General features: G+C 36.7%; 1 protein-coding gene across 1 annotated transcript; it reads left to right on the forward strand.

Moving 5' to 3' along the window:
* Nucleotides 1-533: 533 nt before the first annotated feature.
* Nucleotides 534-10,623, forward strand: LOC310733801 (retinol dehydrogenase 12). Its single transcript, XM_083555227.1, has 8 exons — nt 534-659; nt 2,410-2,544; nt 2,633-2,828; nt 3,151-3,182; nt 3,484-3,723; nt 3,831-3,950; nt 4,115-4,319; nt 9,837-10,623. The coding sequence occupies exons 1-8, from the start codon at nt 611-613 to the stop codon at nt 9,940-9,942; spliced, it is 1,083 nt and encodes a 360-aa protein (XP_083411353.1). The 5' UTR covers nt 534-610; the 3' UTR covers nt 9,943-10,623.
* Nucleotides 10,624-13,924: the final 3,301 nt, after the last annotated feature.

Raw genomic sequence — 13,924 nt, forward strand, 5'->3', positions numbered from 1 at the left:
GTTCCCTTTTGAGTCTTTAAGGCACTAAACTTATCAGCACTAGCATATAAACTCTTTCTAATGTATTTATTTCTGTAATGCTGCTTTGTGACAATGACCATTGTTAAAAGTGCTATACAAATAAAACAAAAAATGAATGTGTCTAATTACAATTTAAAATAAGAGACAATTATTTATTCTTTATTGCAGTTGTGCAAATCATATTCTACAAATCACAAATTATGAAACTCATATATGCTCACATTTTGGTGCAAAACACATTCACACTCCTGTCTTAAGGTGTAAGGTGTTTGTGGGGGAAGAAAAAAATATCTTTAAAAATGAGCATTCATGCTTTAATTTCCACTGGTGTTTATCAATCCATTATATTGTGGGCCACCTATTTTTTGTCGAACATTAAAATGGTCTGTAGTGAACACTAAAAGTCAGCATTTGCTTTCTTATATGCTTTAAGCCTTGAACTCTTCTGTACTGCTTAAGGCGCTATACTCAGCCATCCCTATTCATAGCTTGTGTCTTCAGAGCCTGGGTAAAGCCTGGGTAAAGCCTGGGTGAAGACAGAACAGACAGAAGTCAGTCAACGGATAAACAGGTTTTCAGTTTGCGTGATATGTATTTATACGTGCAGAGTGTCTCAGCGCTTGCGATCATAGTGGTCGGTAAGTCATGCACATTTCTTTGTCTTTTTAAATCATGTACTGTAATGAGCACTGTGCCAATTAAGAGGAGAATAAAGTTATGTTTTTGTACATAAGGTATACACATGTATTTATTAATCATATAACAGGCTACTATTATCTAAGAACAGGCTGCACCTAGGGCCCTTTCTTCGTATATCTCTAGCTACATTCAAGATCAAATGACACATCCAAGATCATCTAATCATGGTAATTAAATTCTGGCTATTTGGGCTTTTAGAACACACATGCAATATAATAATCAGGATTAAGCTGTTTAAGATATTTATAATAATAATTATAATAATATATGTCAAGAAACCACGATCGGCATCTCTATGATTGCCTGGTAAATATTACAATACCAAGGAGTCCAGTTTTTTACTGTTTTATAAATGTAAGAGTAAAAATATTTGTGATTTAAATTTAAAGAATGCTTTAAATTAAGGAAATCGTTTACCTTGTATTTTGACACTAAAAATAATGTATTTCTGGATGGACTTGAATGATGCAAGCAAGCAGGGGCTCTTGGGGTGTGCAGAGGAGCACGGGGGATTAAAAAAAAAGAAAAGAAAGTTGGAAAGAAGAGCTTGTTGGTGTCTGTGAATGTTATTAGAGAAATAATCTCACTTTAGTATCCACGCACAATTCTTACAATAATATAATTTCAAAACTTTTTTAGAGTTATAGCTCAAAGATTTTAAGATTTTAAAGCAAAAACTGGCAGAAAGTTACTGACAAAAGTAAATGAATAATTATTTTCACCATGTTAATTGAATTTTTCTTACATATTACTTTCTTAACATCAGAGCCACAACAAGACCCACTCAAACATGTGAACAAGTATCAAAGCAACAGGTCCAACTCAAACCTGCTCAGGAACAGGCCTATCTTACATAAATAGAATGAACATGTACATACATACATACATACATACATATATATACACACACACACACACACACACACACACACACACACACACACGAGAATTTAGATATGTTTGGCAGCATCCATTTTCTTTCTTGCCACCAGGCCATACAGGCCAGCTTTGTGTAGAGCTCATGAGATTAAAAAGGCTGACCAGATCCAGTCATAAAGCCCTGTAAGTCCTTCAAAGTTGCCTTTGGCCTCTTGGTACTGTAGTTACTCTAAACAATGTTGGAAGACCTAATCTAGGCAATGTGTTGGTGGTACGAGTTTTATTTCTTAGTGATTCTCTAAACAGTACACAGAGGCACAGCTAAAGCCTCAAAACCTTTTTGTGGCCTTCTCCTAACTTGTGCCTTTTTACAACTTTATCTCAGAGGCCTTTTTTTCCAACCATGGCAAATTCTTTGTAGTACGAGGCACTACATACAGTATAATCTTCAAGAAACAGCTGGTTTAATTTGAAGTAATCAAAGCCACTACAACTGATATCAGGCGGGGCAAATTGTTTGCTCTGAAAGTTGATTGGTTGCACCTGAGCAAGTTTATAATGATACACTCTAAGGGGCTGATGGCTTTACTAAACCAGGTATTTTTTATTATTTCTTAATAATTTTAAGTATATATATATATATATATATATATATATATATATATATATATATATATATATATATATATATATATATAATAACCGCTATATATCAGAATGACAGGTGTTTACAGGTTGTATGATAAGTAAGAATGATCAGTTAGCCATCTTTATTGTATTTTGAACTATTTAGGCCCTTTTCCCCTCTAGGCATTTTGCTGATGCGAAAATGGATTGCTGGTGGCATGTGCAAAAGTAGAGCACGTCTTGATGGAAAAACAGTATTGATTACCGGAGCCAACACTGGTATTGGCAAGGAAACAGCAAAGGATTTGGCTCGTCGAGGTGAGAGACATAATTTAAAATTCATACAGATGCTCATCATGCAATGTTGTCATACTCCTCTGTCCCATTATTTGTGTATGTATTTAAGGTGCTCGAGTTGTGATGGCCTGTCGGGACCTGAGGCGAGCTGACATAGCTAAGCAAGAGATTCGGCAGGTCACAGGAAATGGGAATGTGATCATTCGGCACATGAATCTAGCCTCCCTTTATTCCATTCATGAGTTTGCCAAAGAATTCTTAGCAACAGAGGAAAGACTGGATATTCTTATCAACAATGCAGGAAAGTCCTGACTGTTAATATTTAAATATTAAAATATTATTATATAAAAACTGTTAGGTATTTCATTTAAAGCTGTGAAAAACACAAGTCAATCCACATTTAAGCTGTATAAAAGGTACCAAAACCCATACATTTCCAGGCTGTATTTGGGTGCAAATTATTTGTTAGACATAATATTAAAATAATGCATTTTTATATAAACAATAATTAGCAATATCTATTTAAGTCAAGTTAGTAGTTGTCACGGATATAGACCAGGCGTCTAAAACCTGGAGTAAACCACAATGTCTTTACTTAACATACAAACACAAACTTATCTTGAATAGCCAGGAGCATGGAAGCGTAAGGAAAACGAGTGGTAGGCCATCTGGGTGATCTATGAAAGCAACAAGTAGACCTTACAGTCAGTGAGGGGGCATTGGGACCTTATAAAGGGGATAGGAAAATGGGAAACAGGTGTCGGTGATTAGAGCAGGGAGAGGCTGAGTGAGAGTGTGAGCCTTGGAGGGAGGAGTGGCTGGTGGTTCCCTGACAGTAGAACTACATAAAATGTATTCCACTGAAATGACGAATCTACCTGGATTTTACCTTTAGCCTAATTACCTTAATATTGTATTGTTTGACTAATAGGTCAGGAGATGATCTGTAAATCTTTACAGAAGTGTTTTTTGTAACAGGTGTAATGCTGTGCCCCAAGTGGATCACAGAGGATGGATTTGAGACACAGCTAGCCGTCAATCACCTAGGCCATTTCTTACTTACCAATCTTCTGTTGGGAATTCTCAAGAGCTCCTCCCCGAGTCGTGTGGTGAATGTGTCCAGTATTGCACATGCTGGTGGTAATCTGTTTTTAATTAAAAGCTCAGTGAGGACAACATTCCTGACAAATATGTTTCTAGGTTACACTGTCTTAATAAACAGACCTTACTTCCATAATTCTCTGACAGCACAGGGAGAAATTACCCTTATGAATAAAATTTGTTCTTATGTGATTATTTTTGCTTAGGAAAGATTCATATTGATGATCTATTTTTTGACAAGAGGCCGTACAACTCCCTGGAAAGCTATAAACAAAGCAAGCTAGCTAATGTGCTGTTCTCCAGAGAACTTGCTCGGCGGATGAAAGGTAAAATATAGCTGACCTAATAAGTGGTTACTGCCATAAGTTTTGTGCTAATAAAATGTGGGCCATTACTGTTCCAGGAAATTTTTAGAAAGCATTTATGGTACTAAGCTTTACCTAAAATAATGCTGTAATTATTGTATGTTTACACCTTTGTGGTTTTAAAGGTACTGGGGTGACTTCCTACAGCTTGCACCCTGGAGTGATTAATACAGATCTGATCCGCCATGTGAAGTCTAAGTTCCCACCGCTAAGTTCTGTGCTGACATTCTTTTCCATACTGCTAATGAAGACACCATGGCAGGGAGCACAGACATCCATCCACTGTGCTGTGACAGAGGGCTTAGAAGAAAAGTCTGGCTGCTATTTCAGGTAATTTCAGGTAATACTAATAATAATGTAAAATTGCCAATATTGTGGTAACACTTGGAAACCTAGACCAATGAAAACTTCTATTTAACAATTTATGAAATGATTGGTTACATAAGATTTGTCTTCTGGTACAGTGGACATATTGTTTATTTAAGTTGGTTAAGCACAAAATCATACAAAGAAATGAAAAAATCATATCACTAGGTTATCAACTTATTAAACAATGTATTATTTATTCAGTTTTGGGCAAGGATTTGAATGTGATGATTCTGAGCTATTTGCATTACTACTTAGTCTACTTGTTGTGACCTTAGTTTTTTCTGCCTGTCCTATATTTTAAAAATTGTTCTGCCTCTTTATGGCTTTAACAAAAGCCCAAACTGCATCTTTGTTCCTCTGCCAACCTACCACTACAGAAGAATTTTCAACATTAACATAGATGCAGCATGGTGTCGGGGAGTTCACTACTTAAGGGCCTACAGTATAGTGAGTGAAGTGAACTGGAGCATATCTGTGTTCTTAATACCAGAGTAAGGGACCCTAGTCAAACTACTTCTCAACCTGAGAAGAATGAAAAAGATCTGCGTAAAATTGCAAGGACTCCTGGAACAGTAGTCTGGAACTTTTCATCACAAGAAATTGAGTCTGATAGCACCCGGTCTGTCCATTGCCAAAAGACCCACAAATGTAGCTTGTTACCATAGCAACAATCCCAATAGAAAGGCCCAATCAGTCCACATTGATTCATAAATGTTGATCTAAATTCTAAATAAAAAGTCAAATCCAAGTCTGCCTGCATACCTTTTGACTAAGCAACTCGCCTTCTCTCTAACATAACCCAACTTGGTTTCTCAATAATCTCTCTGAAAAAAACAACAAAAAAAGGCCTTCATCAAATTACAGAGATGGGAAGTAACGAAGTACAAATACTTATTTACGTTACTTAAGTAGATATTTTTTGGTATCAGTACTTTACTTCACTATTTAGTTATCTTTTTAATTTTACTCATTACATTTTGACACAATTATTTTTATTATTATTGTTGTTATATTTGGTGAAATAATATTTCTCTTCTCATTGCATGCCGTTTTTATCCTATCAACCTATTTCCTGTCATTGTGTTTTTTTTTTCATTCTACCACTGGTGTATCATATTCTATCACACACCACAGATGTAGACTAGTTTTCAAAGATAACAAGAAGTACAGTAGAAGGCAGCAAGACGTATGAGGCTAACGTGGATGAGACAGAGGGAGTCAGTGATGTAAACATGACTGAGAACAGAGACATTCCTGATCATCTGATCATCATCATCTTTTCTCTGCTTGTGTTCTATATAGTGGATGTTCAGCCTGTATACATTAATTAAAGAACACAATTTTGTATTTATTTTGTATTGATATATTGATTAGGGCTGTCAATATTAATTATTATTATTATTCAAAGTTAGTTAATTAGTTAATCATTAGTTAAAAATAAAGATAAATAAATATTAAAGAGGCTAAATTAAATGGAACACACTCAAAACAACCTGAATCTCAGTGAATACTTGATTCACAGGCATAATATATATATATATATATATATATATATATATATATATATATATATATATGAATAGAAAGCTAAAAATGTCTACCAGCTTACATTTAAAACAAATATTTTCTGATTATGTAATAATATTATCACCTCATTAACTGTCCGTGTGGAAACATAGCAAATGTTCTGTTTGGTGTCCTGATGATTTACATAATTACTTGAAAACATTTACAAGAAAATTTAGTCATCATGCTCTATGTTGAGTCTGGTTTCACAAATAATAAAGATTCATTTGCATAAAGCATAACCCAGCCATTAGGGTTGCACAAGCCAGTGCACTCTTAGTGCCGGTCCCAGGCCCGGATAAATGAGGAGGGTTGCGTTAGGAGGGCATCGAGAGTAAAACATGTGCCAAATTAAATATGCGGATCACGAATCAGAAATTAATACAGGATCGGGAAAGTCCCGGGTTATCAACGACTGCCACAGGTTTTGTTAGCCAACAGAGTACTGGTGGAAATTGGGCTACTGTTGGCCGAAAGAGGAGAAGGAGAGGGGGAAGACGTCTACAGAGATGTCAGGAAAAGAAGCATAAGAGAGTGGAGGTTAGGGTTGGTACTTAAAATTTTGGTACTATAACTGGTAAAGGGAGAGAGATATCTGATATGATAGAGAGGAGAAAGGTAGATATGTTGTGTGTTCAGGAGATCAAGTGGAAAGGGCCAAGAACAGGAAAGGCCAGGAACATTGAAGGTGGGTTTAAACTGTTCTTGATGGTGTGGATAGAAAGAGAAATAGTGTATCCTGAGGGATCTTGAGGAAAGAGGTTAGTAAGAGTGTACTGGAGGTGAAGAGAGTTTCTGAAAGGGTTATGAAGGTGAAGCTGGAAGTTGGTGCCTATGCACCACAAGTGGGTTGTGAGATGGAGGAGATGGAAAAACTCTGGAGAAGGTGTACCTAGGAATATACGATTGGTGATTGGGGCAGACTTCAATGGCCATGTAGGTAAAGGGAACAGAGGTGATTAGGAGGTAATGGGTAGGTATGGCCTTAAGGAGAGGAATGTGAAAAGGTAGTTGGTGGTAGATTTTGCTAAAAGGATGGAAATGGCAGTGGTGAACACTTATTTTAAGAAGAAGGACGAACATGGAATGACATAAGAGTGGAGGAAGGTGCACACAGGTGGAGAATGTTCTACACAGGAGATGCAACCTGAAGGAGATTGGAGACTGTAAGGTGTTGGCAGGGGACAGTGTAGCTAGACAGCATCGGATGGTGGTCTGTAGGATGGATTCAGAGGTAAAGAAGAGGAGGAGAGTGAGGACTGAAAGAAAAATAAGATGGTGGAAACTGAAGGAGGAAGACTATAGTGTGTCGTTCAGGGAAGAGGTCAGACAGGGGCTTAGTGGTGGTGAAGAGGTGCTGGATGATTGGGCAACTACTGCAGAAGTGATAAGGGAGACAACTGGAAAGGTATTTGGTGTGACATCTGGAAATAGAAAGGAAGACAGAGTGATGAGAAAAGTAGGCAGGAGTACTAGGTTATGCAGCAGCAGGTGAAAAGAGATGTGGCGAAAGCCAAGGAAAAGGCATATGCTGCATGAGAAGTTTGACACTAAGGAAGGAGAAAAGGATTTTTTCCGATCAACCAGGCAGGGGAACCAAGCTGGGAAGGATGTGCTGCAAGTAAAGGATGGAGATGAAAATGTGTTGACTAGTGAGTAGAGTGTGTTGAGAAGATGGAGGAAGTATTTTGAGAAACTAATGAATGAGGAAAATAAGATAAAGAGAAGATTGGAAGTGAAAGAAAAGAGGCAGGGTGGAGTGGGTGGAGAATAGTGGCAGGAGTGATATGTAATAGAAGGGTATCTGCAAGAGTGAAAGGGAAAGTTTATAGGACTGTGGTGAGACCTGTGATGTATGGTTTAGAGACAGTGGCATTGAGTAAAAGACAGGAGGTGGAACTGGAGGTAGCAGAGCTGAAGATGTTGAGGTTTTCGTTGGGAGTGACGAGAAAGAACAGGATTAGAAATTAGTTTATTAGAGGGACAGCGCATGTAGGACGTTTTGGAGACAAGGTGAGAGAGGCCCGATTGAGATGGTTTGGACATGTGCAGAGGAGGGACATGGGGTATATCGGTACCACCAGTAGGGAGGGAAAGAGGAAGGCCAAAAAAAGGAGGTTAATGGATGTGGTGAGGGAAGACATGCAGGTAGTTGATTTGAAAGAGGCAGATGTAGAGGACAGAGTAGTATGGAGACGGATGAACCGCTGTGGCGACCCCTAAGGGGAGCAGCTGAAAGAAGAAGAAGAAGAAGAAGAAGAAAATTTGCATAAAGCATCCATATTTGTTCATGCCCATGTTTATTAGAGTATTAAAAACCTGAAACCAATTATTTAAGGTACATTTAGAAGAGATTAAAATGTTCGATTAAGTTGCGATTAATTTAACTAATGACAATCATGCGATTAATCATGATTAAATGTTTTAATCGATTGACAGCCCTAATATCAATATGACATGTAGTCCAGTTAATAGCGTGATGCTTAAACAGGTAGTAGTAATGGCTACTTTTTAATTAATTACATGTCAGAGCCCAGACTTTTTTACTTGAACTTGAGTAAAAAAGTATAGTCAGTACTTAACATTATTTTCCAGAGTATTTTAAAACATAAGTATTTGTACTTCTACTTAAGTGAAGGATGTGTGTACTTTTGCCACCTCTGTCCATTTACTGATTATTGTGGTCTTAGAGCATCCACTGTCTCTTGTTACTGTAGCCTTAGGACAATTTGCTGATTTTAAATTAATTTGAATTTGTAAACGAGATGAGTTTGAAGATGGCTTATAACACCTTGTCTTAAACCTACATATATTTTGTAATCCCATATAGCCTAGTCTGAGTCCACATTGTCTTCCAGGAGCTTGTGAATTGCTAAGTGGACTGTTGCCCACAACATACAGGAGTTCTGCCTAGAAAGAAATACAGACACTTGTAGAAGATTATAGAAGATTTATTATCTTTTGCTTATTCATTGGACCCATTCACAAAAGGGAACACATAATCTGAGATGCCATTTACCCTCAAAGTAATATACCTCAACTGATATCTTTATCAATTAGCAAGATCTAGTGTGGCAATTGTAGAAGACTGGTGGTTCTCAAAGTGTGGGGTGTGCTCTTCATTTATAATTTTCTCTATTGAGTCCATACACTCAAAGCAATCTCTCTCTCTCTCTCTCTCTCTCTCTCTCTCTCTCTCTCTCTCTCTCTCTCTCTCTCACACACACACACACACACACACACACACACACACACACACACACACACACACACACACACACACACACAATTAGGTCATGAATGCAAGTAAATTAAAACATCAGTTAGGGTAAAGCAGTGACACATTTGAACTTTATGCTATTTGATGTTTATCATTTAGAACTTGATATTTCAATAAATCTGAAATTTTAAAACTTTATAAAATTTTAAAGGTTTTTTGGGTGCTGGAGGACAGGTGCTGCTTGAAAGATCTATGTATCGATTGGTTTGTTGATTGCTGTATCTGCTTTGTTTATTTATTTAGTGCCACAAATAGGTCCTCATATAATAGCATTAGACAGATCAGTATTACAGTAAATCAGTATAACTTCCTATATTGGGACAGTTCCCTTGTGGGAGAGAATTAAGAAATTCTGATTCTGTGAGAAGGAATAGAACCCTTTTAGAAAACAATTATGTAGCTAAAAAAGAGCAGCAGGTCAGCAATAGGAGAATGTCAGTGGCTTCATTTGTTAGTTTTGCAAAAAACAGAGTTGAATTAACCTATCTTGGACAATCATGTTGTCTTGGACTAAAATCTTGCAATGATTGAAGCATGGAGAATGTTTAGGTTATGGGAATGTTAGAGAAATTTTAAATAATTGAAATGATTCAATTGTTTAGTGTTCATGTGGGTACATGTCTGCATTACAGTGACTGTGCTGTGCAGGAGCCTGCTCCAGAAGCTCAAGATGATGAAATGGCACTGAGACTGTGGGAAGAAAGTGCTCGACTGGTGGGCTTGACTAAAGTGCAGTAATACAATTAGTACAATCATCTACTGTACAATTTGAATACTGCAAATATCTGATGTGGACAAACTGATTTTAATTGATACTACTGCACAATACACAAAGCTCTGCTTCATGATTAGTTCCAAACATTTACACTTGTTACTTTATGAATTCCCTCTAATCATTAAAATACTTATTTAGGCCCATTTGTAAGTCTTGCATTGCCGAGGAAAATTATTAGTTTTTGGATAGCTCAGTGAACCACTTTATTTCCCCAAATAGGCCACCTGGTTGAGTTTGGGCAGTGCAAGGGATCTATGAAAGACTAAAAGATTAGCAAATCATAATTCTTTTTTACCCCTGCTGTGTGCCACTCTACTAATGATGGGGGCTACAGGATACCTTTTTGTAGTTATCCAGTTGTCTTTACAGTCCATCTATATCTTTCAGTAAATTTGTTCCAATGGCATTCTGTTGGTTATGGTTTCTTGTGAAACTTGAAGCCTGTGTTTACTGTATTTAAATGATGATACATTTTAACTAAGAATGATGTAAAACCTATTTTCATTAATCATATGAATAAAATAATAAACATCACTCTACTCTCAGTGCTAACTATGCATGGACATGTAGACAGAAAAGACATACTGTAAAATGTGTATAAATAATTTATATCTGAAATATTTTAAGTGTGTCTGCAAAAAAAAGGCGCATTAAGAGATTATTAAGGCTGTGTGAACCAATTCTGACCACTAGATGGAAGCAAAGTAAGGCAAAGCAAACAGTTTGCATCAAGATTTTCATTTTTACTGTATATACTGTATGTGTGTGTGTGTGTGTGTGTGTGTGTGTGTGTGTGTGTGTATGTGTGTATGTGTGTGTGTGTGTGTATACTAGGCATAGCTTTATGGCCACTGATCAAGCATAACTTTTTGTCCACCTGCCTGATATTGTGTTGGTTCTTCTTATGCTGCAGTCGTGACCTGTCGAGGATTAACAGCATTAAGTTCTTAAGCAGTTTAAGCTGTTGTAGCTCTCCTGTTGGATTGGACCACACGGGACAGCCTTTGCTCCCCACGTGCATCAGTGAGCTGTTGCCCGGCCATGATCCAGTCGCTGGTTCACCACTGTTCCTACCTTGGACCACTTTTGATAAATATTGACCACTGCAGACCAATAAACTCCACAAGTGCTGCAGTTTATATTAGCATATATTAGGAGTGTAACAGTGCACAAAATTCATGAATCTCTATACGTACCTTGTTTTTAAAGTCACGGTTCAGTTAAATTTCGGTGTGTTAGTGGGAAGAAATGCAAAACAAAATTGCTTTTAATGCATGCGCAAAATAAATCCTATTTCCGGTACAGAGTAAGTAGCCACAGTGACACTGTGCTTATTTTTCTATTTTTATACCCCTGACTTTGTTGTGCATGTTTAAATATAGCTGCAAGCAGTAATTACTGGGGTTCAAGCACTTAAGGCACTGAAGCTCATAAGAAAAAAACATTAGGAACATGCCCATCTAGTTTCATTCAGATCGACCTTGTGTAATAGGTGCTTGAAATTCATTGGCCAATAGCGGCCATGTTTTTTGAGCTACACAAAAGTTCTCTTAGACCCTGTGGCACATTGGACACAGACACTGCATGCCAGGTTGATTAGTTATTGCCCTTTTTATAGCGCCACCAAGCTCTGCATTTCTTTCTTCTTTTTTTTTTTTATATCAAAGATTGAGCTCATACAGGTTTTCGAAGATTGGTGAAGATATCTTATTCCGCTCATGAGTTATAGCCATTTTGATAAAAGTGTTGAAAGTCCCTGTCCAGTGAACATGTCTGCACTGGTCTGGTTCTGATTGGGCAAAAAAACCTAGGACAAGTTAGCAAAAGTAGGTTTTTAACATAATTGCAAATAATTAATGAACTATTTGATTGTTGATAGTTTTGTTTATATTGGCCTTCATTAGCCTTTTGGAATAGGTGCTCAAAACCATTGACCAATGGCTGACATGTTTTTTTAAGATATGTGAAGGTCTGAATAGAGCCTTGTGGCATATTGGACAGTGACACTGCATGCCAGAGGAAAGGGTACGTAGTTATATATTTTCTTTGTTTTGACCCAACTTTTTGTCAACAGCAAAGTGTATGAACTAGGGCCAAAAAGGTGGGAAATTATGTTGTTTTGGACTATAGCGCCCCCTTTGGCCAATTTGGTTGATACTTTGTCAACCTCTCCCCAAATTGAGCTCTACCATCTGGCCAAGTTTTAAGTCTCCAAGCCTTACAGTTTAGTCTGCACGATCGGTTACAGGGTGGAAAAATAATAATAAAAATCCCTACAAAAAGCACTACAAGACCTGTACCGAAAAATTATATATATGTATATATAAATAAATTATGTGACAGTGGAACCTCGGAGCTCGCGAGGGTTAGGGACCAAGACCGCTCACGAGTTCAGAATTTTTGCGACCTTTTGATACGCCCCTTCCAACCCAGTAAAAACCCAAAGAACACTATACGAAATCGATTTAAATCTATTTCACTCCATAACACTTAATTATTAGACTATTTTAACAATACTTTAATAATTTATTTGTCATACAGTACTGTATATGTTATATTTTATAGTTTAAATGAATAATACATAATAAAAATAGTTTTAAAGCATTTATTAGACAATTTTAATGAGATAAACCTTGATTAGAAATGTTTATATATATATATATATATATATATATATATATATATATATATATATATATATATATATATATATATATATATATATAAAATTTATTTTGTAATAATGTTTCTCAACATTCATTTGCAAAGACTCCAATGCTGAAAAGTGTTTACAGGATTTAGAACAGCATATGCTTCTATCCGGTCAATGTCTTTTTCAGAGAAGGCCTTGCATATTTCAGCAAGACAGTGCTAAACTGCATACTGGATATATTTGATATATAATTTTGCCACATCATAAAATGTAAAATATGTTATTTATATATATATATATATATATATATATATATATATATATATATATATATATATATATATGTATGTATGTATGTGTGTGTGTGTGTGTGTGTGTGTGTGTGTGTGTGTGTGTGTGTGTGTGTGTGTGTGTGTGTGTGTGTGTGTGTACACTGTATACACTGGAGCATCAAAGCCAGAGTCCTGACCCTGACCTTGTAAAAGGATGTAGTGTCCACAGGGAAGTTCTTATTCTGATGAAGAATGAGTGCTAACAAAAGACCCTGTAGTGGTTTCTATTCCACAATAGTGTGTATTGCAACAATGACAATTTACATTGTCTGTAGGGTTCCTCAAATTTGAATGATTGATAAGAGTTACAGGAACAATCTACAAAATATAATTGGGATTTGGTTCATGCGGTTATCTTATGTATTGATATGTCCCACAAATAAAACAGTAACTGAAATAGGACTAGAAGAGCTTTATTTTAGCTAACCCATTACTCGTTTGCTCGATTGTAAATAACCTACTCACCTACTGGCAAGTTGTTTTCTGGAAGGAGGGAGCATAATAGAGTGACTAAAGAAAACACAGTGAGAACATGCAAAACCCCACACAGACAGTAATCTGAGCTCAGGATCAAACCCCAGCAGCTGGATGCAAAAAGCTAAAAAAAACCCCCACACATCAATTTAGGTTCTACGTGTCAGAGAAATAAAAGGAAAATATTAATTTATCTATTATAAACATTTAAGTGCTCATATTCTACCATGCAAACTCAAGTGCATTAGGATTGTACATTATGGTTGCAATAGCACTACTTCCTCAGACTGTAACGTGTCTGGTTTCATTTAAGAGATCATGCACAATCAATGAGCTGTCTGTACAGACTATCACACTAGGGACTCTTGCTCTCTGTCTTCATGCACACTGGACAGCATTGACTAGAGGGCCATGATTTTCTGACTGCAGGATTATTATCAGTTATCAAGCATAAGAGATTATAAATTATCTAATGCAATGGATAAT

Source organism: Silurus aristotelis (assembly GCF_946808225.1).
Source record: "Silurus aristotelis genome assembly, chromosome: 1".
NCBI lineage: Eukaryota > Metazoa > Chordata > Actinopteri > Siluriformes > Siluridae > Silurus > Silurus aristotelis.

Bases quoted from the DNA above. Each gene is read 5' to 3' on its own strand.
- LOC310733801 (XM_083555227.1), top strand. From the start codon at position 611: ATGTATTTATACGTGCAGAGTGTCTCAGCGCTTGCGATCATAGTGGTC. The intron at 660-2,409 runs GTAAGTCATGCA...TTTCCCCTCTAG, and splicing joins GCTTGCGATCATAGTGGTCG to GCATTTTGCTGATGCGAAAA. The intron at 3,724-3,830 runs GTTACACTGTCT...ATTTTTGCTTAG, and splicing joins CCTGACAAATATGTTTCTAG to GAAAGATTCATATTGATGAT.